Genomic DNA, 27,224 nt, shown 5'->3' with positions numbered 1-27,224 from the left:
GAGTGGAGTCAAGTGTACCAACTATGGAGCAGGTGGCCTCTGGGCTGGAGGCACCATGAGCCCTTGGCCTGCTGGGATGCTGAGCAGATCAAGTGCCCAATTTGGTTGGTGATATTGTAGTCTGAGAGTTGTGCACCTAGGAGGCTTTGACTGTGGAATTGGAGGATACCCAGAACTTTTATTGATATACATAGGGGTCTGGCGCCATCAGAAGTGCTTCAAGATCCCTGGGAGGAATTTTCTGCTACCAGACGCATGGCTTGATAAGGGTCCAAGGGCACTGATTGCAAAAAAAAGGGCACCTCCTCAATACGCTGGCTGTTGATCTGGGCTGTCACCTGACTAGGAGTACACCTTGTCCTGGCCTCATAGCGGACCTTGGAATATAAAGTGCTGTTTGTCCTGCATCAGTGTGGCTGTTGTTGGAGTGGGCAAGGGTCGTGTACATGTTGGAAGGCCCACCGCCTGCAGTGTCGTGATCATAATGGGTAGAACCGAAAAATAAAGAGGTTGTCCCAGGGGAGATTACCTCGGAGAGGGGTAATACTCCACATGCCACTAGGCAGCACGACAGTGCGGGTAAGGCAGGGATGCATTGAAGGATAAACTGGATGCCACACAAGCTGCCATTAGCGTGATGAGGGATCTACTGGAGCATAAGATTGATAGTCTGTCTGTTGAGCTTGATGGGAATTGACCACAAAAAGATGGTAGAGAGAGAATTAAAAGGTGGTGGCTGATCTTGCCCCGCCACGAACATACTGTAAAAACAGCGTACAGCCGCAAGTGAACTTACAGGTATGTTGGAAATTAGGGCAAAGGGTCAGGAGGGTCACACCAGGAAGAATAATATCAGGGTGATTGGTCCACCCCCAAGAACATAGAGGGTTTCTTAATGATCATTTACTTGGACGACTGGCTGCAGGAAGTCATCACCAAGAGGGTCTCACCAGATTTTATGCACTAAAGTGGGTGCACAGAGTGCCGGTGCCGTCCCATAGACATGAGGGGTCTCTCTCATCCAGTGTTGGCTTGTGTTGCACTATAGAGATAGGGATTTCACCTTACGTGAAGTTCGCATAAAAGGGCCCTTCTTGGATGACAATGCTAGTGTACATAGAGCATGAGTGGATACCTTATACAAGATATCTTCATTGGGAAGCAGGCAGAACTGGTCTTGGAAGTTGTGTATGGCTGGGGCTACTACACACGTGTGCACTCATGTGGAAAGTGGATATGCACCAGTGTACCATTTCAACACAGGTGGAGATAACCGAGAAGGAAGGTAGATATATACCACTGGGAGGAAAGTTGGAGAATTAAGATACTGTGAAGCCCAACATCTATGCTACTAATATGTAGCAAAAAGATTTCCTGAATAGTTTAGCAACTCACTAATCAAATATTGTTCACCATGCGTTATTAAAATGGGGAGATTTTAACTGTATAGAGGATATTGATTTGGATACTTTTGACTTTTGTGGGACATTCCATCCCCGCCAACAGGACTACTTGTACTACTCGGGTATTCATAAATTGCATGCCCGTCTGGATCCGGTTTTGTGTAGTGGGGATGTGCATGAGGTGGTAGTGGAATATCTTGCCAGGACACACTTGGACCATAATCCATTGTCGTGGACTATCAATTGGAATACTCCTAAAAAAGGTGATACCGAGCTGGAAACTCAATGTCCAACTGCTGGAGGATCCAGTGTTTCGAGCATCTTTCCTAATGAAGTAGGAAGCATTTAACGAAGTAATATGAGGGTACTTAATTGCTCTAAAGGTAGGGATTAGGGCGCAGCTTAATAAGGATGTACTTAAAGAAATCTTGGTCAATAATTTGGTGAGAGTAATGTCGAGCAATTCATCCTCAAGCACTGGAGAAACAGGAAAAAGCGATGGCTCTCAGAGACTGGGAGGCTGCTTTCATAGCTGGCTAACCCAGATAGAAAAGTTTCCCCAATTTTGCACATTAAGGATGCTGCTGGGAACCTAGTCTACACAAAGCAGGGATTAATGCAATCTTTAGTAAATACTCCATACAACTGTATGGCTCAATGGGATACACAAGCGATACATGATTATGTGATTAATGCAACACGCCGTAGGTTATCTGGAAATGATGCTGATTTCCTCAGTGGGGATAACAAAACAAAATATCAGGGTCCCATTAAGGAACTGGCAAGAGGCAAGGTACCTGGGTCAAATGTAGAATTCTATGCTGCATACAGTGAGCAGCTTGCTCCTAATATTGAATCATTGAATAATGAGGCCACGGAGTCGTGGGGGGGGTCTTCCACCAACTTTTTGTGAGGTGTTGATCACTACGCTGCACAAACAAGCAGCAACAGTAAGAATGTAGCCTCCTAGATGCCATTGTTGATGAATGTGGATTAGAAGAGCCGCAGCAGCATATTGCTAGCTAGACTTTGAGACTTGATTCATCCAGACCAGTCTGGGATTGTCCCATTCTTAGCATGACTTCAAACATCAGAAGGCTGATGCAGGTGTTGCATAACTCTTTATCAGACTATCTCAAGGGCCTAGCATTGGCAATAGATATTAAAAAGCCTCTAAATAATCCTAAAGCCTGCGTCAAGACACATAGCATCATATCAGATAGTGGTCCTTTGAGCAAGGGCACATTGCAGGGCTGTCTATTGTCGCCGGTGCAGTCTGCGATGGAGCTAGAAGTGCTAGCCTGGACTATTCGACAGGGCTACTGATCAATGGGACCCTCTGTACGGATTATATGCAGATGATATTTTGTTATCTTTGCATGGGTCAGCAGACGATGGAGAAGGGGGGCTTTGGGGTCTAGAACACTTTGCAAGGTTATCTGGATTAAGGGTACCTGGGAGAAGTCATGTGCATATCCTATAGAGACCCCCACAGCAGATCATCACCCTTCCAATACAGATAGCTAGAAATATTTTCAGGGAAATGTATGTGTTACTGCGTAAGTTACTATGGAGAGCACAGCGGAAAAGAATACCACTGCCAAAGTTACAAATGCCTATTGATGAGGCGGCAATAGCTCCCTCAAACTTTATTATTTAGCAGAGAGGCTGCAGTGGGCTACTAAAGGGCGTTTGTCCAGAATCGAGAAGACGCTGCGGTCCCCACTAGGGATATACTACCTAGATTACTGTTGGATCCAGTCAATAAGTCATACCTTCAGGTCGCTGGGATATTGGTTACGACTCAGTTGTGTATGGTTGAGAACATTGCAACCAACAGGAACACAGGTGCCATATGCGCAAAAACTTACCCTGAAGTCACTTTGGCCTTTCTGCACAAGGGTGAGTGGAGACCATGTGTGGGTGAATATGGGTATTACTGGGGATGGTTATCTATATATGGATGGTGTGCTTGCAGAGTTTGTGGACCTGGCAGTGAGGTAATACCTTCCAGGACACCATTCCATTTTTTTGTCACATGGAGCAGTTGTGGCTGCAATGCACAAGTGATGGCGAAAGCAATATTGCCTTCAGGGCATATGTGAGATCAGTGGACTACAGCATGCAATATGCAGATCTAAGGCGCTGGCTGCGCAATCAAAATGTGGGCTGTGTAAGCGGTGGTCTGAGGATATAAGCATACGTGTCAATGATAATGATTGGACCAATGTGTTGAGGGACACTCCTAGTGTGTCAGGGAATGCCAGATTCAAACTGCTCCAGTAAATGAAGTAACAATAGGAGTATTGTTGAACCACTGGGGGTCTGTCTACTGGGCTTGGCCTCCATATCAAAAATGAATGCACTCATGTCTAGGCTTGTGGACTTAGAGTTAATACTGGCTCGTCTCCAGTTGGTGAGTAGTTGGAAGGCTCCTGAAAGAGCCAATTTATGTAGCTGGAACAAAGGATTCTTTAAATGGGCAAGCTGTGAGGGGGGCCGTGTTGAAGTGCAAAGTGCGTACAGGGCTGAGGAAGCATGGCTGGACCGTGGCCTGGCAGGTGCCAATGCAGTTTTTTCTTCTGTTGCATGACATAGAATAGATCGCACAATCCATGGAAAGTGAAGATACTGAATAGCATCTCTATCTGCATGCTGTGAATGAGAATTGGGTCCTGCTTTAACAGTGGGAAATTTGTTACTGCAAGTATTAAGTGCATCATGCGGGTTAAGACCGCAGATGCTGTCATGGGACTATCTTCTGACGTATTTTCATTTCTCCTTGTCACTGTTTCTCCAGGGCTGCAGTTTGGGCATTTTTGTTTTTTTATTGTTATACAATTATGAGGCATAAACCACTGGTAGTAGGTATACTAATCTTGAAGAAATGTTGGTATTTCATTGGTGATTATTGCAGAGAACTAGATTTTAATGATTGCAGAGCTGGTTCATACTAAAAGATTTACAACTTGCACAAATTTGAAACCTCGACAAGAATTGGTGGGATATATTGTATCTAATGAATAAGTAGCAGATGTAAATGAATGGGTAAAATCAATGAAAGATGTTAAAAAAAATATATATATAGGTCAGCTCTTCATGCCGTGCGGCTGTTCACTAACACTGTTCCACATGGCGAGCTGAATTTGCAGGAAAACATGTTGTGCCTGTAGTAAGAGAAAATCCTTAGAGAAAATAGTGCTCACAGTCTGTAAATAAGACATGCCATGAAACAAGAGAAGTAAAGGGGCCAGTACTCATAGGAGGTTACAAATGAAGACAAGGAGGTACTAAGGAGGGACTAACAAGCCTATTGACGAATCAGAAACAAGCATTTAGAACAGACAATGACACAACCCAATGACAAATATGGGCGGAGCTTCAAGTACATACTCCAATACCGCATGGCTCGCAGAGCAGTGCATGCGCTGCCCAGGCTAGACCTAAAAAGGAAGACAATGCTTAGGGAACAGAAGCTCTTTGAGGAGTCAGAAAAGGCCGAACAAATACACAGGCAATCCCTCAACATGAACAAAGCGAAAGGGACCATATCTAGGAGCAGCAAAGGAATCTTAGGACAGAGAAGACAGACCTCTTTGATGAAGATGAAGCAGAAATTTAATGAAAAAGGGAACACAAAAGACAGTCGGTTAGCCAATAAATTGCAAGCGCACAGAATGAGGAAACAACAAAAAATGCGCACACCACAGGGATCAGAGGTCATGAGCGAACACACATATGCAATATTTTCTTTAAATTCTACGGGGAGTTTTATTCCTCTGAAAAAGAGAACCCAGAGGTAGTAATGTCCTAACTAGGTTGTGGGGAGACAATAAAATCTCTACAACCAAAGGACCGGGCCCAGATGGCCTCACTAAAGCATTTTGAGGAGAATTCTCTTGTAGATCTATTTAATTCTTTTAGAGAATCAGGAAGGATCACACCTACAATGAGAGAAGCGGTCACTGTGATGCGAAACCAGGCCTAGCCTGGTTACAATTGTCAATCATGAAGAACGATCGTCCTCCTGAACATTGACACAGATCTTCAACAAAATACTAGAGGAACACCTTGGAAAGATCTTTCTGTTCGCCAATGATGTCCTATTGACATTAATGAAGCCTGAGAGTTCCCTAAAAGAGGTAAGTGAATGTCTTCATGAATTTGTAGAGGCAGCAAGCTTTGAAGTCTAAACAGACAAATTCAGAGATCTTGAACACCTCTAATCCAAAAGTATGAGAAACTCACTAAAGAGAAATCTGTTTAATGAGGTGGGCCAAGAACTAATAAATAGCTAGGGATATAAATCACTAACACTTCAAACATGTTGGAGAGCCAACTGGCACAGTCTAAACGCTCAAGTGATGACTGATTTATACAGGGCGAAAGGTCAATACATTTCATGGCAGGGAAAAGTCAACATTATAAATATGAATGCGCTGCCACGTCTGCTGTATCTATTTCAAATGATCCCTTCTGCAATACCCTATACAGTGCTTAAGTCCTTACAACAGGACATAATCACATACATGTGAGGAGGTTAAATGTCAAGACTAAGCAATAAGCTGCTGATGGCCTCAGTAACGAAGGGAGGCCTCACACTTCCGAATGTGATCAGATACTACCACGCGGCACACTTTAGCATTGTGTGGAATGGTCAGCACAGGAATCAGAAAAAAAGGTGGCTTTTTATGGGTAGGGCAATGGAGGGTAGAGAGGTTTGGGATTTACATTGGATACCTACTACCTACTGGTTTAAGACCCAGATCACTGTATATATCCGAGGTGACCAAGACAGTTTTGTTGATATGGGATAGAATAGCACTTTAAGTATGTCCATACAGTTAGCCCCATACACACAAATCCACTTAACCCCTGAATTTACCCCTGAATTTACCCCCGTAATGAACAAAGGAAGATTCAAAGCTGGGTAATGGCGGGGGGGGGGGGGGGGTGGTTCTAATGATCTGAGATATGTTCAACAGAGCCAACTTAAACCATTTGGAGAATGTAAATGAGAATTTCATCTGAAAGAGACCAACAGAATACAGTACAGTCAGATAAGACACTGGGTCACAGACCCAAAGCTTAAAGAGGGAGGGAAAAGACCCCATTTCCCATTTGAAAAAAATTGATAGAACCATACAACACTACAAATATGTTAATCACAAAATTATATCCGATCCGGACAGTTGGTTCACAGGCAAAAATAAGGTCTTACCAAAAAGCCTGGGAGGGTGATTTGGGGAGGACTAATGACGACATGGAATGGGCATCTCTGTAATACAGCACACACAAGAATTCAACGAGTCTCCAACAAAGAGAAGCAGAAAAGAAACTGCTTATGAGGCGGTACCTGACTCCCATAGGCTTAAGTCCATGTACCTTCAGACATCAGAGAGATGCTGGTGGAGTGGGACAGTAAAAGGAACGTTCCACCACATCAGGTGGAAATTTGATATACTCAAGCTATGCCATTCTGGAAAGAGGTGCTAAGCTATGTAGACTCCATACTGTTTGACCACTCACCAAGAGACCTAGGAGTAATATTGCTAAATTTGAAAAGCAACAATATAATGGGGTAATAAGCCAAGATACTGTAAAGCCATTGTTTTGTTGCAGCAAAGAGACAGAGGACGCTATACTGGAAAAAGAAGGAAATCCTTTTGGTAGGCCTGAGTGTGAGTAACCTATGCCAGTACTTAATTTGTAAAATAATGAGTGCCTTAGACCAAAGCTGAGAAGCCCGTGGCCGGCGCTGTTAAATGTCACTGCGCTAAATATAAAGTCTGCTTAATCTTCAATCCACCTTAGGTCTCTTTAATCCACCACCAGCCAATCCCTTTCCTTAATCTCACTCGTCCAGACACCTGCTTTCTCCCTTTGTGACTTTATTTTTAGCCTTTCTCCTTCTTTCACCTTTGAGCGTTTTCCCCCTCTTGTACTCAAAATATACCTGATGAGGAAAAATAAGTGCTGGTCCCCAAAACGCAGTGCCACAGGGGGTCATGAGATTATGAAGGGGGCAATGTTACGTTTCGTGTTTAATTTTTAGGGAGACAATTCAACAAGAGATTTAAAGGATGGTCGTTAATAGCTTAGACAGGATGTGCCATGTTGAGTGAAGGCCTGCTAGTTTGTACCCATGACAATATAACAAAATATTGTAAATATTCAAGGGCAACTTCAATGCAATAGAAAAATCGAAACATGTCAAATAGTAGTGACACTAAGAATCAGAAAAATACAAAACAATTTTATTATTATATAAGATTTTGTTGAAAATTTTAAATCATGATAAGTATGAATTTACAGAGAAAATGTATGCAACATACTCACTGCATGTGGCGCCGCGGCCAGGGCGACTGACTCCGGAATCTGGGGATCACGGTTCGATCCCCGGCGCCAGATTAGCCCAGCACCATGTGACTCTGGGCAATAGCTTGCTTAATCTTCCCGACGGCCCCCAGCGCCTAAAGACCCTTACGGGTGATTGTTCGCGCTTTACAAATGTGGATTATTACATCCCTTACACATGCGTACCAGTCTAGTGTTTGTTTAAATTGTCAAAATACATGATGATACAACTCATTGGTTTATATAGTGATTAGTCAAAGACAGTACATTTAGAATATAACAGAGAATCCGATTAATCATTATTTTCGGGTGGTTTCCAAGTTGTCTCTAGAAAAATGTACTGTCTTTGACTAATCAATATATAAACCAATGAGTTTTATCATCATATATTTTGACAATTTAAACAAACACTAGACTGTGGTAAGCATGTGTAAGGGATGTGTGCAGTGAGCATGTTGCCTAAATTATTGTCTCTGTAAATTCATACTTATGATTTTATATTTTCAACAAAATCGTATATAATAATAAAATTGTTTTGTATTTTTCTAATTCTTAGTGTCACTACTATTAGACATGTTTTGATTTTTCTACTGCATTGAAGTTGCCCTAGAATATTTACAGTATGTATTTCCCTGTATAGGTGAACTTCACATTAGTACCAGGGGGGCCCCTTATCTTTACAGTAATATAACAAAATATGACATACAAAAAAAACCAAAAAAAAATCTTGCATTACCTTCAGGAGCGTTGTTTTTGTTGGGTTAAGCCTCGAATTACATTCAACCTAAAATTAATGAAATTGAAAAATGATTAGCAAACCCTTTAAACAAAGGTGTAGTAGAATGCATTTGCTAAAGAGACTGGTAAAACGACCTGCGGAGCAGATGTGTATGTTTATTAATATCACCGTTTCATTGTTTTGTCCAATTTGTTATCACTAATGTGGATGCAACTGCGTACTCCGGTATGTCTGACACGGTCTAGAGTGTGCTTAAGACAGAAGTAATAACGATAATTTAAACTTTTGTTATCATTCATCTTCCAGTAACAATACATTTACAAGTAAACTAATAGTGATGACGTGTTCGGTTACAGCTAAATATGTAGTCTATTTATTATGAAGTCATACATATTCCTAGCCAATAGATAATGTAGTCAGGTCAAAGTCTCCGAATAACTATCAATACGCTCCATTTCCCATGTATTAGAAGAGGGCTTTAGTAGGGGCATGCAAATCGTTTTTTTTGTCTTATGGTTTATTTAATGCAAATCTCCTCTTTTCTCACTCAAATAGCCCCTGAGCAGACCTCAAAGGTCTTGTGTACCAGGGGCCAGGGTAGGGTACCAGGGGCCTTTGATTATAGAGGGAAGTCATGCTCAGTGTTATTATGACACATGGCGGTGTCTGCCACCTACACTTTGACAGTGGGAGTGGATTTATGAAACCACAAACAGTTCTATAAGCCTCCTCGTTGAAGCAGGGTAGTCTTGCACGAAACCCAGGGGAGTAGGAGGAAGAAAGTAAGCATTTTAAATGCACCCCCTTATGCCAGCGTTAAAAGGGATATCAACACTGTTTTGCAATAACAGTATAGCCTGCACATATTTAATTTCTTACCCAAATTCCTGTTATCTCACCACCAGGGATAGAAAAAAGGCCCAGGCACCAAAAAAAAAGGGATCCCTATCAACAAATCAGATTGCTAAAAACGTGGCCCATGCTGGCAAATAAAGGCAGTTTTGAGCTTGTAAAGATAAGCTATAGGTGTTTTACAAGGTATGGGATACTGCCTGCGTTTGCCTTTGCTTCAGGCAATGTTTGTGGTAATATCAGAGAAATAAACATTAAATCCAACCCTCAAGACGACAGACAGGCAAAAACTAGCCCACACACTGAATTGTGAGACCAGCTTTTCTGGCACTTGCAGACTGTCCTTAAGGACCGTTAGATCCCACCTACCACACGAGCTGGTAGGTCTTTATTCCCTTACTACTTTGAATCATTTAATTATCGATCCAGCACACATGGGGTTCCGCTGAATAATGTGGGTATTGAGTCTAAAAATCCATGACATAACCGAAAAGAAACATCACAAGAAAAAATGATGGACGGACTGTTGAAACTTTTCAAACAATCCATTACATTTTGCTTGCCACGTCACCCTAGTTTGGACCCAGCCTTATCCAAATCATTCCTGTCCCTGCTCCATATGGGAACAGTCCATCCCTTACTGCCAGGCCAGGTCCTCCCTGGACCGGAAACAAGCATCCAGGGACCAGCTTCAGGGTATCACCCCCTCATCAGCCAGGCTAGCTTGAATCCAGTGGCGCAGTGAGCAAGGGACCCATGTCTGGGCATACCCTAAGCCACTTAAGACGCACATAGCATCAGCACAAAATAAAATGATGGATGGTGTGCTGAAACACTCAACCCCAGTCACAGATCTGGGTTTAATCCATCGTTATTTTGTTGGCCACATCAACCCAGTAGCTATGTTGCTATGTGCGCCCTAAGTGGCTAAGGGTATGCACAGACGTGGGTCCCTTGCTCGCTGCATCACTGGGCCAATGGATGAGCTGGTTAGTCCTTATTTGAATTATACGTTGTGGATATACCTTATCCATCATACCACCAGCCACGGAGCCCTATAACATGATAACCGCACCGCAGACATCATGCATGACAACACTTCCTATATAGGCTCAAAAAAACACTATCGCAACCACACACCCTACATGGTGTAGCTTGCTACCTGTGAAGGTAAATGCTTCAACGTCCCACATAGTAATAGCTATACAAATGGTTCATACAATAAAAAGTATTTAATCACAATCAAGAAGGCGTAACTACACCCCCAATGTCCCCTTGCGCATTCCTCATAGGCCAGGGATTATACACAGTGCTTTAGGCATTTCAGGCAAGCGAGCTCTTGAAATTCCATTGCTCAAAAAGTCTGGCAGGGGGCCCACAGTCCATTTCAAAGGTCTTCCCCTAAGCTTCCAAAGTCGGTGTACATTTTTCAATAGCTAGAATTTCCCCCACCCTCAATATTCTGCCGTGCAACGTTGGGATGTTTCTCCTGCCGTATTGTTCTTTCTCCCGGGTGGGTCATTCCAAGTACATCACTCCCGGGTCATGAGGAATCTCAATATTAAACATTACTTTTATTGCTTACAGCACCAGGTCACAAAATTCAGATAATTTATCACACAGCCATAGGATGTGTGTGAATGTCCCATTATCTTCGTTGCCACTCTAGCATTTTTTATATGTGGACCAGGTTCCATTCGTCAACTTTGGCAGGAGTTCCTCCTTTCTCTTTGAACTGATCTAAGCTCATGGCCATGCCATCTCTATACAAATGTCCAGTGTTTAGCATCACTCCTGTGTTTCAGGGCTGCCTGCAGTACCACTCGTCAATGGTGAGATGCACTGCGGGGTGGTTTAGGAGCAGACAGCGAAATTTAGTGTCCTGCTGACTGCACCAATTCATACCATGGTCAGTTAGTAGAGGAACTCATATCTATGCACCCAGACAATTAGGCAATTTATCGGCATCATGTAAGCAGCATACCCTTATCTATTAGACCGGTTTCAACAGTAAAAGTGTATCGAGACTGGATAGGTTTGTTACTGGAGTATGACTTACCTTAAAATACAAGAGACAAGGAGGCGTTTGGCAAAAGGGGAACAGTTAGTTTTATTAAACATAGCAGCCGGGAGAACAGTTACAGGCATAGGGTCTGAGGTCTGTCTCAATTAACATTTAGTTGGCATCCTTCTAAAACACAATTTCTAACGGGTTGTAAAGCTGTACGGCACAGAATATACGGTGAAGAATGTTAGTTGCTATCTTAGAGTCATAAATTAATGGTCAAATGGTTACTACAGTCGGACCTCGACCTTGCATGGACATAATGTGGCCAGTGGGTAAAGTGACCAGATGTCCGACATGGGGTGCGCGTGATCAATGTGTTTGCTGGCTACATCTTCCCAACTCATGTGGCATCTGACTTTATGGCGTTTTAGGAGCTCGTGTACCGCTTCCAGCCATGTGTGGTTTATTGGGATCATTCTATCGACCATGGTAATGTTGCTGCGCCCCTCTGTGGGATTGAACTAGGGTTTCCGGTTTGTGCGGTCAGCTGTGCTTCATCCCACCTGTGACCTATAAATTAGTAACCCCGGGCCAGAGTATCAGAGCTTACCTGACTATGTATTTGAGAGTCAGGGTTGATATGGGGTTCACAACAGGCCATTTAGTCAATAAGGATGTAATTTCATTTTCATATATGAATGTATTGTTTTCCATATCAACACTATCCCCCCTCCTCTAGTTGATTAGTCAACTACACTATATAACTTATGCATTAGCACTATTGTTTTATTAAGCTCCTGCTGTTACTCTTACTCTCTTGACTATGAAATCCTTTCTAGTTACTTGCATTCCACCTAATTTGAGGACTGCGCTTTTACAGCAGGTGATCCCCAACTGTACAGCCCACGTGTCAATATATTCACAACGATAACTGGCAACAGTTATTTACACAATCCGGATAACCACTGTGGGAGCCAGGAGAACCAATTGGAAAACCACGCAGGTCTCTTTGCACATTGTGCAATGCTTGGATGTCAAGTGTCAGAGTTCCATTGTCCATGTCATTCCCGGGAATAAAGGTGCAGCAGGCCGCACCAATCTTGGCACACACCCCTCCCTCTATTGCGGTCATTAAGTCCAATGCATATCAGTGCTGCATCATCATGAGGCCGATTGCTCGCAGTTTTTCCTTGATCAAATTTAGGCCAAGATCAGTGCTGTCCATTATTTTAAGCATCTCCCATCTGGTTATTTGATGCTAGCGGGCATTCGCTTTTGTCTGCAGGATAAAGGGTATAGACCCTCCTGCCGATGCTTGCACATCTGTGAACAGTCTGATTTCTTCAGTAATGTCTTTGAACTTAGCCCAGCCAAAATATTCCACAGATCTTGTGACACGAGTTTACTGCAGCAAAGTGGTCATTCTCTAACTGCTGTTGGTGAAAGTCAGATGGTTCTTCTCCAGGAAAGACCAGTCAGGGTGTGCATGGTTACTAGGGAACAGAGTCTGCACCATTCGGGGACGAGCCGACTATAGGCAAACTTGCCAAATTGCCAGTAGTAATTCATCAGCATGGATGTGCCCATTGAATATCCGGAATGTGCAAGATCATGGCGCAGTTAGCATTCATGCCCATCAAAAGCGTACCTTTAACGCTGAAACAAAAGGAATACAGCTTAGCTTCTGAACAATCAGGGGTTTCCCTTTCCCTTCTAACAAAGATGAACTAGTTACTTACCTTCGGTAATGATGCATCTGTAAGAAACATTAGTTAGTTAGATTCCTCACCTTAGAATATCCCCAGGCGTCAGACTGGATCCGGAAGATTTTTCGTCAGCAATACCCCTTGCGCGTCGCTAGGCGTCGTCTGCGGCTCCGCGTCCGTCGTCGGCGTCGTGCGCCGGAATGACGTTGGAGTACTTAGACGCCGCCCTCGCGCGCTGACGTCAGTTCTTGTACATAGCCTTCCGCGCCAGGAACGCAGAGCCATGCAAAGACCGACACTGGTGCCAAAAATAAAATCTAGGGGCCTGAAAAGGATAACCTTAACCCTAGATGTCAGTTCGCAGAACGGGGAGGATGGGTGGGTCGGTGAGGAATCTAACTAATGTTTCTTACAGATACATCGTTACCGAAGGTAAGTAACTTGTTCATCTGAAAGAAACACGTTAGTTAGATTCCTCACCTTAGAATAGATACCCAAGCAATACCATCCCCGGTGGTGGGTCTGCGAACCAAGATCACACCAGAAAGTCCTGGAGGACAGAACGGCCAAAGAAGCCATCCCTCCGGACTTGGCTGTCAAGGCAATAATGTCTGGCAAACGTGTGTAGCGAAGCCCACGTCGCCGCCTGACAGATGTCCTGCAAAGGGACACCCCGTCCCAAAGCAGTAGTAGCCGCTGTGGCCCGAGTAGAATGGGCGCGCAGCCCAACAGGAGGGTCCTTTTTTGCCAAGGAGTAACAAATTTTGATGCACAAAACGACCCACCGAGAGATGGTCCGTTTGTGCACAGCTTTCCCCTTCTTAGCACCCACGTATCCAATGAAAAGTTGGTCGTCCACCCGGAACTGCTTTGTGCGGTCCAAATAAAAGGAGAGCGCACGTTTTGGGTCCAGACGGTGGAGCCTCTCTTCCTCTTTGGAAGGATGCGGAGGCGGAAAGAAGGTGGGCAAGGTGACAGACTGCCCAAGATGAAATGGAGTCACCACTTTCGGAAGAAAGGAAGGACGAGGCCAAAGGACAACCTTGTCCGGATGAACAGAGAGAAAAGGAGGCTTTGAAGATAAAGCCTGGAGCTCACTCACCCGTCTAGCCGAGGTGATGGCCACCAGAAAAGCAGTCTTAAGCGTCAGCAGACGAAGAGGACAATTATGAAGAGGCTCAAAGGGAGCACACATGAGAAATGTGAGAACAAGATTTAAGTCCCACTGAGGCATTACAAAAGGGACAGGAGGGAACGTGTGAGTAATGCCTTTTAGAAAGCGTGTAACTACAGGGGACTTGAAAAGAGAAGGCTGATCAGGAAGCCGCAAGAAGGCAGAGATGGCAGCAAGATAACCTTTCAGGGTGCCCAGGGCAGAGCCCTGCCGGGCCAAAGAAAGAAGAAACAGTAGAACCTCAGAAAGAGGGGCGGAAAGGGGATCCACAGCCTTTGCTGTGCACCATGCCACAAATTTGTTCCACCGGCAGGCGTATACCGTCTTTGTGGAGGGACGCCTGGCTGCCAGAATGACATCACAGACTTCAGGAGGCAAGTCAAATGGCATCAACTGCCGCCGCTCAATCTCCACGCATGGAGGTGGAGGCTGGACAGGTTCGGGTGGAGGACCGTCCCCTGCTGCTGCGACAGAAGATCCTCCCGAAGGGGCAGACGCATCGGAGGATCGGTCAACATACTGAGTAGCTCGGGATACCAGTACCTTCGTGCCCAATCCGGAGCCACCAAGATGACTTGGGCCCGGTCGTGCCTGATCTTCTTCAGCACTCTGGGCAGAAGTGGTATAGGCGGAAAGGCGTACAACAGACCGCAACTCCACTCGTGACGAAAAGCGTCGCTGAGCGAGTGCCGCCTTGGAAATTCCAACGCGCAGAACTGCTGACATTGCGTGTTCTCTTCGGTGGCGAATAGATCTAACCAAGGCTCTCCCCACTGCTGAAAGAGACCTTGCGCCACTTCGGAGTTCAGACGCCATTCGTGATCCATCATGCACCGGCGGCTGAGTTTGTCTGCTCTGGTGTTCAGAGAGCCCGCCAGATGTTGAACCACTAGGGTGACGCCCTGGTGTTCCAGCCAGGTCCAGAGGCGCAGAGCCTCCTGACAAAGGGTCTACGACCCCACCCGCCCTGTTTGTTGCAATACCACATGGCGGTGGTGTTGTCCGTGAACACCTGCACGACACTTCCCCTGACAGAGGGAAGGAAGGCTTTCAGTGCAAGTCGGATCGCTCTCAACTCCAACAGGTTGATGTGGAGACGAGACTCCGCCGGAGACCAGAGACCTCTGATCTCCGCCTCTCCCATATGGCCACCCCATCCCAGGAGGGACGCATCCGTCACTACGACATGCTTTGGTTGGGGAAGGGAGAGGCTCTTGCCCTTGACCCAATCGCGGTCCGTGAACCACCACTGCAACTGCTGCGCAGTGCCCTCCGAGATCAAGACATGGTCGGACAGGTTGCCGTGATGCTGGGCCCACTGAAACTTCAGGTCCCACTGCAGAGCCCGCATGCGCCGCCTGGCGTGATGCACTAGTAGGATGCAGGAGGCCATCAGCCCCAGAAGCCGCAACACTAGCCTGACCGAAACCCAGGATAGAGGCCGAAAGATGGGAATCAGGGCCTGAATATCCCGGACCCGCTGTTCCGGCGGATAGACCCGGAACTGCGCCAAATCGAGAACCGCTCCGATGAAGAGGAGCTTCTGAGAGGGACTCAGGTGTGACTTCGGCACGTTGATGGAAAACCCCAGCAAATGCAGGAGATCCGCCGTAGTCTGGAGGTGGGAGACGACTGTCTGGGGCGAGCCCGCCTTCAACAACCAGTCGTCGAGATAGGGGAAGACTGGAACCCCTGATCTGCGCAGATGAGCTGCGACCACCGCCATCACTTTCGTGAACACCCGAGGGGCACTGGTGAGGCCGAAGGGGAGCACGGTAAACTGAAAGTGCTCTTGGCCCACCGTGAACCACAGGTAACGCCGGTGGGCCGGCAGGACGGGGATGTGGAAATATGCGTCCTGCAAGTCCAACGCTACCATCCAGTCTCCAGGGTCTAGGGCAGCTAGAACCTGAGCCAAAGTTAACACCTTGAACCTTTCCTTCCGGAGGAAGGCATTGACGTTCCGGAGGTCCAAGATAGGGCGTAGGCCCCCTTTGCCCTTCTTGGGAACCAGAAAGTAGTGGGAATAACAACCACGACCTACTTCTGGGCTCGGAACACGCTCGACGGCCCCCTTGGCCAAGAGGGCCGAAACTTCCTTGTGGAAAAGATTCAAATGATCCCCCGAGATACGGTGGTGCTGCGGTGGCATGGCTGGAGGGGTCGTCTCGAAGGGGAGGGAGTAGCCCCTTCGGACGATTTGCAGCACCCACCTGTCCGATGTGATGGACCGCCAGTGGAGCAGGTGATGGCGAACTCTGCCGCCCACTGGCGTGGAATGGGCCTGAAAGCTCGGACTAGGAAGGCTTTGAGGCGGATGCTGCCGGGGTGGATGTGGGCTGACCTAGTCGTCCTCCAGAACCGCCTCGGCGGAAACCACGTCCGCGCGCAGGTTGGTTCTGCGGCTGGTGGCTAGGCGTACGTGAGGAGGCACCCCTTCCTTGGCCACGAAAGGGGCGAAAAGCGGAAGTTTGCGACCGCGGGGCCGAGAGGCCCAAGGACTTGGCCGTAGCCCGGGAGTCCTTAAAGCGATTCAGCGCACTGTCCGCTTTCTCGCCAAAAAGGCGAGTGCCATCAAAGGGCATGTCCATGAGGGTGCTCTGGACATCGCCCGAAAAGGACGTGGACCGCAGCCAGGCGTGACGTCTAAGCGCCACTGAGGTAGAAATCGCCCTACCCAGCGAATCCGTAGTGTCAAGCCCACATCAGATAGCATGTCGCGCTGCATCCCTCCCATCGGCCAGAGCCTGGGTAAGTCGTGTCTGGACCTCCTCCGGACACAGGGGCAGCACGTCCTCCACCGTATCCCACAGAGAGTGGGAATAACGGTCCAAGAGGCAGGCGGTGTTCAAAGACCGCAGGCCCAAACTAAGGGAGGAGAACAGCTTTTTGCCAAACTGTTCCAGTCTCTTGGAATCCCGGTCCGGCGGAGCGGTCGGGAAGGAGGATTGGGAGGTAGAGGCCTGGATAACCAGGCTCTCGGGGGTAGGGTGTTGGGACAGAAAACTGGGGTCGCCCGGAGCAGGGCGGTGGCGCCTGGCGACGTTCCTGTCCACAGGAGGAACTGTGGAGGGCTTGGACCAGGTGCCCTGCAGAACGTCAGTGAGGGCCTCATTGAATGGCAGCAGAGGCTCAGTGGAGCTTGCTGCAGACTGAAGCACCTCAGTGAGGACGTTCGTCCTCACAGCCACGGCAGGTAGCTCGAGCCCAAGGACTGCGGCCGCCTTGCGCAGCACCACGGAGAAAGCAGCACCCTCCTCCGAAGCCACAGTCGGAGGAGAGATGAATCCAGTGTCTGGAGAGGTATCCAGACCACTGGCCTCCCCCAGTTCATCTGCCCAGTCCTGTGACAGTTGAGCCTGCACGGCCATAGGATCCTCGGATCCCTCCGAATCGCCCCCATCATCAGATTCCTGGTATGCAGGAGGAAGGATCGGAGCCGGGCGATAGACATAATGTGTCTCCAGCGGCGCCGAACGCGGCGTCCATCGACGCCGTAACGGCGCCGGGCCCGGAGCGGGGCTGAATTGGGGCTCGACGCCGAGCGGAGCCGGCGTTGGGGGTGGTACCGGTGTCGACGCCGGCGGAGGAGGCGTGACGAGGTCGACCGGCGTCGGCGGGGACTCGGGAACGGGTCCCTCGGGCACTTGCGGCGTCGAGGCCGGAGCCGTCGACTGCGCCGGGGCCGGAGCCACCGGCAGGCAAGGTTGCCCAGTCGGGTCCGCGGGGCCCGAAGGCGCGCCAGCGGGCGTCGACGGCGGAGCCAGGTTCCTCATGGCCGAGAGGAAGGCACTGACTTCCGCCGGCGTCGCATCAGTCCCAGGGACCGGCGGGTATGGGGACTTGCGCGGCGCCTGCGGCTCCGCTGGAGCCGCGGGGGTGGAACCACCCTGACCCTCGGCCGAGTCGCGCGACCGGCGAGGGGAGTCCGAAGAGCGGTGTCGCCTCTTGGACTTCTTGGAATGCTTCGACTTACCCAAAGACTTGGATCCCGACGACCGATGATGACGTCGGCTGCGTCTCCGTGACCGATCCTTGGACCTCCTCCTGGACCGGGATCGAGAGGGGCGCGGAGCAGAGTGGCGAATCTCGAGAAGCTTACGGGACCGCTCCCGTCTAGCCTTCGAGGTCAGGGCCTTGCAGTCCGAACACGACTCCGCGTCGTGGTCGAGGCCCAAGCAGTAAAGGCACCGGCGGGGATGGTCCGTAACCGACATCAAGCGGCTACAGTCAGCACAGGCTTTAAAACCAGGCATCCTACCGGCACCGGAGTCGAGACAAGATCAAAAAGGATCGAAAAAGTTAGTCAAAAAGTGACTAAAGGGGTAGCTCTCCCGGATCTGCGCTTACTGGCGCGGAAAAAAGAAGAACTGACGTCAGCACGCGAGGGCGGCGTCTAAGTACTCAGACGACGTCATTCCGGCGCACGACGCCGACGACGGACGCAGAGCCGCAGACGACGCCTAGCGACGCGCAAGGGGTATTGCTGACGAAAAATCTTCCGGATCCAGTCTGACGCCTGGGGATATTCTAAGGTGAGGAATCTAACTAACGTGTTTCTTTCAGATTAGCCCCTCACTATGGTGTCCCACATTCCTGACTTGGAGTGAATATGTTCTCATTCACCCCTCCCCCATGACTCATCCCCTTTTTATTCTTGAGCTGGACGGTCCAACACAGGAATTCTGTGTCAGGAGATCACTTGTTAAGAAAGATTGCCCCAGATATGCTAAGGGCCACACTTGATCCACAGATGTTTGCAGGAAGGAACATGTTTGTGCACAGAGTTGGGGGTTTTGCTACCTCCAAGAACCTCTTCTCTGTAAAGTCTTGGGCCAAACAGCGTCTTCCTCTCTGGTGCCCCTTCTATGCATGCTGTCAGCTTAGTTTTTATATCATTAGGTTCTGTGAAGAGATGTAACGCTGTTGGGTTTGTGTCGTCTAGAGTTCGGTTTACAACTACCATAAGATGTTCTAGGCTGTAGGGCTGAGTCTTGACCCTTATCCTACATATTTAAAGGTGAATAAAGCATTTTGGTTTTTTGGGGGGCTACCTCTTGGGACAGGTAAAGCCTATCTGCAATTACCTCATGTGGAGTCAGCAAACTGACATAACATGACCTGGGTGATTCTTGGGAACCAACTGAATTCATGTGTTATCAAGTGTTATATAGAAAGACGCTATGTAGGGCGTGCAGGGTGCTAGTGTTCTGGTTAGAGAGATCCCTAGGCAGGGGCTGTAGTCCCATCTTGAGTCCCTTTTGAATCAGCAGTTCCTCAAGGGTAAACAAGTGTAGGATTACCCATAGTAGACAAAAAGTAAATATGAACAGAAATATATATAACATTTGTCGTGATCTGGTTGTTCGAGGAGGGACCCCCCTCAGCGCCTTGAGAACCTCACAGGTGAGTAGCGCACTTACAATTCCCCGATTGATTGATAGGTTTTGAGTCATCTGTGTTCCTCTGTGGCTGGGTTTCTTTTGCCCAACTGGAAAATGTGGGCAAAGTTTAGTTCATGGATGTCATCGCCATGGAAAGGCTTGACTACACTTAGGAACGATGCACCCACTCGGGTGTTAAGCAGGCTGTGCTTTGTTACTCCTTCCATTGGCGTAATTGCGGGAATTGCCATTTTTTTCACCTTCTTGTTTTAGTGAAAGTTAACACACGTCGCGTTGGTGCACTCTTGTTGTCTTCTTTGTTACCTGGTTTTGAAAAAGCTATTGATGGTTAACTCACAAACATTACAAATGCTCCGTAATTAATGGCTTTTGGAGTCCTTGTATTTTTACAATAAGGATTGTGATCTCCACCTTCCACTAGTTGCAATCTAGTGAGGCACTGGAAGGTGAGCCCTGTTGGGCGTGATTTCGATGAGTAAGGGTGGTTATTAGTTATCTGGGAAGTTAACTCTTTTCATAAGCCGTTGAGTCCTCCTCAATACTAACTGAATGCTTAGACTGGTGCAAAATAGGTTTGTTTGGAGATTCATGAGCATAGGGATAGATAGCAGCATGCTTTAGCTAGGGTCCCATGGATGCCACTAGTTTTCAAAAAAATTGTCTCACATGGTGTGTGTGTGAGAGCGCTGTTGCTGTGAGTTGCATCATTCAGTCTACATGTGCACGGGAATATGTGATAAGGGGGCATGTCACAGTTCAGTGCTGCTGACGTTTGCAACGTGCCCAGGGATCACGTGTTAATGCATCTTTCTGTTCCCAGCATGCAGTGTGCTGTGGCATGTCCTGCCCTCGTGTCTTCCAGGTACCAGGCTATGGCTGATCTTGACTCCGCCTTTGTATCACAATCCTTTTTGGGCTAGCATTGGGCAGTTTTCTTTAATTTCTGAAGTTTCCCTGAATCTCATGAAATCTATTGCTTTGCTTGTCGGGTGGGGGGGGGGGGGTGAGGGTGGGGGGGCTGAGCTGTGACCCCTTTTCTCCATCCCATGCCACCTCGTGACCAACTGCTTTCCCTCATCGGAGCCCGAAGGGTTTGGAGTACCTCTGGTTACTATGCTTGGTATGGTGGTGAATGCACCCGGTGCCCTACACTTGTCTGGAGCCAGAGTGGGGTGTTGGGATCCCTCTTCCTGGGCACCCCCTCTACCTCAGACCACACCCTGCTTCTTCTCAGCACACTGGTGGGTCCTCTGTCCTTAGCGTGTGGCTGTGGTCTCTACAGTCGTGTGTTGCCTAAGGAATTTTGGAAGGGTGTAGCAAGGTGACCGGTCATGGGAAATCAAAAAACATGACAGTTCACAATGAAGAATGCTGGTTAAGCTAGTTATTCACCTTGCAACATCACAAATGTAGAATCCTGGATCTTTGACCAAAAATTGCAAGACCTGCTGGATGACTATAGAAACAAAACAAAACTGCTTCTACAAATCTGGGAAACTGGTCACCCTGGTGAAACCCCCTTAATTGGAGATCTGGACTTGACATGTTGAGTCCACGCTGCTTATTGGCTTCTTTGTGTGCATGATGTGGAGTCTTTTGGTGTTTTGCCATGACAGACGCACAGGAATCCTGGTTCCCGCCACAGAGAATAGCTTTGTTTTAGAATTAAAAGGGGCTATCCATTGGGGTGGAGGCTTCTAGCTTTTGGAGGCACTGTTGGGACTAGATGCCATGAAGGAAACATTGCCCCTCGACATGGTGCCTGAGAGTGGGGACCCTTCGACCTGCTAATCGGTACACATCTTATTTATTTTGGTTGCAGGACCTGGGTGACTGCTTTTTAAATGCTTTCTGGGTGCTGCCCTGCCTCATTGTCAGACTGCATTCCCCCTGAGGTGTGGCCAGCGAACCCTGCCATGGGGGCACAGCAGCAGAGTGGGGCCTTAGCTCATGGAGACGGCCAAGGTAACCTGGTTGTTCCCCGCGGTCGTGGGGTCGCCAATGATGTTGAACTTTAGTGAGGATACCTTGTCGACCTAGCTCCGTCGCTCTGAATTTCTGGACTCAAGTAAGAATTTGCATTCCCACTGTTGTCTTATTGGTCCTTTTTAGGTCTCGCCTTGCTATCGCGTAAGCGATCGCAAAGCGAGACTATTGTAAGGGGCTTTTAAAAGTGCTCCCAAAAAGCGGATTGCATGGCTAGCACGCGCACAATCACGTGCATCGTGCCGCCATGCAATCCGTTTGACATCGTACTTCAAAGGGTCCGCTCCCCCACCTGGAGCGCTCCCCCGCCCCCGCCAAGCGCGCGCGCCACCCTCCGCCGGGCTGGTCTTGTGTGTGTCACTTTGCCACGTTAGAGAGGGTATTCTCACGCTTCAGACTGATGATAAATGGCCAATTGTAAAAGGCTGTGCCCATCTCAAGTTTTTGTTGGTGCTCGGAGCTAGTGAGTTGCACAATTACTAAGCATGCATGCTTAATCTGTTTATATATTGCCAGTGCTAGAAATACTTTCCTCTCCTTTACTCTAGTCACGTGCTGTGGCGTATTTCCACTGAGAGGTACTGCGCAGAAAATGGAAAATGTTGTAAGGCTTAGAAGTAGCTGCCACATTTGAAGTCAAACGTATCCGTGGGTATTGTATCCATCTGTACGTATTTTTTCTATGGGCAATTTAAAAAAAGGTATTCATTTGGATGGTTAAATATCACCCTTTCTGTAAGCATTTTAACGGCATTACATTTATTCACCAGTCAGTTGTACTTTATTAGTACTCTGCAAACTGCCATTGTAGGAAACATGGCAACGCAATTGTTGAACATTTGGTAACATGCGCCTTTGGTTTTGAATGTAGGAATGCTATTACTATTTAAATTAATATATTGATAACACTGAATCGGTGTGATTCTTCAAGGCATACCCAGTGCGTAAGTAGGTTATACCCAGTACGTAATTAGGTTATTCCTGAAACTCTTTCTTGTCCACAGTTAGGCATCAGACGAACATGTGGCAGCATCTTTTTGAACAACTCACAACCGAATTTCTAGGCGAGGTGGTGGTGCGCTATTGTTGTTTCTTATGAGAGCTGTATTGCTTTAAACTTAATTGAAGTGTGTCTTGTTATTTCTCTCTCCGATAGAGTACGCTACGCTGCGAGTTTTTTCAGGTGCGTCAAATATGACAGGGCACTACAGACAAGTTAAAAAAAAAAACGCATTATACATAGCATACATTTGACTATCTGTGAAGTAACTTTTGCCTGCAGCCAGTATTGTCTGACATTCCACATCCTGCTGCACTCTTGAGATGTGTGTTCCATTGAGGGGAAGCTTTAAACAAAATTACCGTAAAGGCTCTAAAACGAGCCCTGATGATTTTTTTGTTCACTGCTGTAGCGGTGAAAGTGCGTATCCTGTAACTAACGTAATAGTATTATTTTTATCTTCAGACAGCATTTTACTTTTGTTTTATATGTGCTTCTGGCCTCTGCTCATTCAGCGGCTGTTTGGTCACTAACAAGTAACAGGAGGTTATACGCATTAAGAGACTTTTGAGCCTCGATAAACAGGCTTTGTTTAGAAGAGAGCAGACACTTAGTCGAGGCTCCGTTAACCCGAGGTGCGCAGCCAATTATTTTATGGAAAGTTGTTGCCTCGATGCACCACGCGTTCGCTTTAACGCGATTATACGGTAACATTTTATCGTTCCCTTTCAGACTATTGGCGGGGTCAGACGGGAGAAAAGTGACGTCACCTGATTCCCTGGATATTGGCGAATCCCTCTGTATCCGGTAGAGTGGCCCGCTTCTTTAAACACTGGTAAAGCGTTGCCCCAAGCTTCCACCCCACCGGTAACAGGGAGTGGTGGTTTGCGAATCCCAGCTTCTGTGTGCTGTGTCCGCTCTCTGCAGCCATCCACCCTTCCCTTGTTGATGTGTGTACACAGGGTGTAGTGAAGCACCGGCCAGGCCGGCTGCTAAGAAGGCTTTGTGCATTCACACACTGCAAGCGTCAGGGTGGCAGAGAAAGGGGCTTGAAAAGACGCAGCTGTGGGGTGTTTATTAAAAGAATAAAGTGTTTGCTAAAGGACATGTTTTTCTTGGAAACTTAGACACGGATGCGCTTACTTTTACTCAAGAACGGTGTGAGTTTTGTTTAATCCACGTGGAGTTCACGAAGAGTGGCAAGTTAAAAATAACACTCGCCGAGATACATTTTTCTCTAAAAGCATGTTTTCGCAAGTAACAAAGGTAGTCTCTGATAAAAGTAATAACCCACTGACCTATTTACATTATATGCACTTTGTGATCGGCATGGTGCATGTTCTTTGCAGCAGGCATATTAACCCTCTGCTCCCTATTTGGGACAAATCTGAGATCTTTCCCCTGCCATCGGCCCCCTGTAGCATTGATACCGAATTCCCACTAGTGTGGTGTAAAGACTCCGTCAAATATCTGGGGATACATATCCATAGAGAAATGGAGCAAATACTACATCTCAATTATGGGCCAGCACTGGAAAAATGACTGTTCAGATCGAGCGATGGTTGAAGTTTCCCCTAACTATGGCAAGCCGCATAGCTATTGTTAAAATGGTGGTACTGCCCCAATTCTTGTACCTGTTACACAACATTCTGGTCCCATTGACCAATGAGTTTTTTGCAACACTTCATACATCGTTATGATTTATATGGGGTGGAAAACCACCAAGAATCAGCTGGGGCACGCTGACTTTACCATACGAGCACGGAGGCTTTTTGGGTATTGAATTGTCTAACATACTATCTGTTAGTCCATTGTAGCTGGGTCTTGGAGCTTGCCTATGTATTTGCGAGTCAGGGTAGATTTGGAGTTCACAAGAGGAGATTTAGTTAATAAAGATGTGATTTACTTTTCATAAATTAATGTATCATTTTCCATATTAACACAATGTTATTCTATATTAACAGGTTTAACTAGTTCACAGCAAATGGGCATGTGCAGCCAGAAAATACCTTTCCTGACCCGGGACAAAGTACCCACCTTTATTGGACAGCGCCATCAGAATCTCCAAACGTATCCGGAGATGCACTCCAGCTCAGACAAGCTATGCCCTCACTGGAAGTTAAGTGTATATTTATAAATAGATATAACAATTTTGGCAGAACCACCATCTTTAGCATAACTATTTTACCTGCCAAAAAAGTGGCAGTCATCCCTCTGTCTATTTAGCTGGAGAGTTTCCCCAAGACTGGACCATAGTCAGTGAGTACAATCTTCTGAGATCTGTGGAATTTGATTGTAGGGTATGGAACAGTATCAGTACATCATCTTCAGGGATATTCAAGCAAAACCAGCCTTGTAGCAACTGTACACACAACTATTTCAGACTTATCCTAATTAATACAAATCCAAGCGAATAAAAGATACTTTACAGGCTCCGTTATCACTCCGAGATTATCTCTGGCCTCTTAGTGAAGAGCAGTAAATAGTCGGCATAAAGTGATACCAGTAAGCAACACGTTGCAAAGGTGATCTCTCTATGGGGATCGAATTCAAGAACCTTCCATGCAGCAGGTCATTCGCTAACACAAAAAGTAGCAGGAATAAGGAACATCGGTACCCCTTCCTAAAGCAACAGAATGTTTTAAGTAACCATTCATTCTCATCTTAGCAGTGAGCTAAGAGTAGAACAGAGCTATTAAGTGTAACAAGTAAGCTCCCAACCTCATTATTAGTAGTATTGTCCTCAGAAATTACCACTCAAGGGAAACACATGCTGTTTCAGTGTCAGGAACACACTCTGACAGAAGATCTAAGTTAATCTGGTGTTTAAGAGCAAATAAATTGTGTAGGTTATAAAATGTTGCTCTCGCTGGGAGAACCCAGCATGTTCTCGTAGTAACATCTCTTTCAGCAAAGATGAAAAAATATTCACAACTTCATGTATCAAACAAGTTACTTAGGTTTGGTAACTCTTTCTGGAGTATACTCTATTCAACTGCAGATTACTAATCTTTTTAATATTCTCCCGGTTTCAGACTGGATCTGAACATTTTCAAGCAGCACCCTGCCAATATCATTCCGCTCCAGAAATGACATGTCGAGCTACATATAAATGAGTCATGGTCACTGAAATCAGTTGCTTTCTAGACTGTACACTCCCCAGGAGTCAGAGTTCAACAGAAAATTGGTTCTTACCAGTGTGCAGATCCCTAGACATTTGAACTTTTAAATTGATAAGAGTTCACTTCACAGAACAGGGAGGCAGGAGAGACTGAGGAATATGCGGTTAGAGAGTATCCACTAGAAAGAGTTACAGAAGTAACTTTCTTCTGATGGATACTTCTAAGCGCAGAATACTCACCTTTTGAATACATTTCAAGAGGCGTGGCCACACAGGCAACCAAGATGGCTGTGCGGTGCTGAAGCTCCGACAGATTGCTCACATCCTGGATCGGATGGTTCAGTGGGCCCCATCAATGACCATCAGGAGCCTGGCGAACCGCCCTGTGGTGTCGCGGACAGTGTTTGAACCCCTACTGTGTGGACGGCGCACTGAACAGCGAGACTGCACTGGGTAACCGCTGCATGCCTCAGAGGCCCATCGGTTATAGGGGCAGATGAGCCGGAGGCGGGCTGTCAAGTTCAGCTCGTACCCTCCGGAGCCATATGGACTACGTGGGAGCGATGAGACGTATGGACTCCGCGCCCGCATCACGACAGGTGATTTTGCTGTCACCAACTAAATCTGCTTGCAGCGTGTTTGCGGCCTACACAGCACTCTGCCATCACGGAATGCTGTGATGAGTTGGGGCCCGATGGCGCCTGTGCCTGGGAACTCTGCCTCGCCTGCTGCTGCCCAGTAAGCTGGCATACTCATAAGGATAGACTGCGAGTCAAAGGCATGGGGGCCTCTGTTCACACCACCCGACTCATTTTACTACTAAGGCCCTTCCCTCCATTTACTGATACCCCTCTGCCTGGGCCTTGCTGAGACAGCTCCGCCCACTGCCTTATGCAGAATGGCCTGGGGTGTGCGCTCCTGCGGAGGGGGTTAGACTTGTGTCTGGGTGCGCATCCTCCCACATTGGTCCTGAGATTGTGCTCTGATAGCGGCAGCAGGGACCCCCCCCTTCTGCCTTCGGTTGGCGCCATTGCTGCTGATCCCAGGGCTGGTCCTTACTCCCATTGTTGGTGGCACGAGGTGAACTGCGGTTGTGCCCGTTACTACAATGGTTCAGGGCAACTCGAAACAGCAAAAATTGCCCTTCTTGAGATCAAAAGCTACTGGAGACTGTATCTGATATGGAGGGCGGTGCAGCAGGAAGCCCTGCAGTAGAACGATGCCCAGCATGGATGCCATTCTGTGAGAACTCACAGTGGGATAACCTACAATAGAAGCCCGCTTCAACACCATCGTAAACCACCTGTATGGCATGGGTGAGCACTTGGACAGACCGGCTGTGCGGATAGTGGGAGTAGAGGATCGTATATTTGGCCTAGAGGATACCACCACCACAGTTGTGAAACATCTGGAGAGGTTGGAGACATGGCTAAACGCAATGGCCATCAAAAATGAAGATTTAGAGGCCAGGGG

General features: G+C 47.3%; 1 protein-coding gene across 3 annotated transcripts in view; it reads right to left on the bottom strand.

Annotated features, from left to right (window-relative positions):
* NDRG3 (NDRG family member 3) overlaps positions 1-27,224 on the bottom strand; it is a 589,772-nt gene that overhangs the window by 141,812 nt on the left and 420,736 nt on the right. For all 3 annotated transcript variants that reach the window (XM_085619018.1, XM_085619019.1, XM_085619020.1), the window contains exon 13: positions 8,497-8,544. In XM_085619018.1, the coding sequence (XP_085475144.1) occupies positions 8,497-8,544 (48 nt within the window). The remainder of the gene's footprint in view (positions 1-8,496; positions 8,545-27,224) is intronic.

This window comes from Triturus cristatus, chromosome 7 (genome assembly GCF_964204655.1).
Source record: "Triturus cristatus chromosome 7, aTriCri1.1, whole genome shotgun sequence".
Lineage (NCBI taxonomy): Eukaryota > Metazoa > Chordata > Amphibia > Caudata > Salamandridae > Triturus > Triturus cristatus.
Note: the sequence above shows the minus strand (reverse complement) of the source record. Positions and strands in the feature narration are given on the sequence as shown.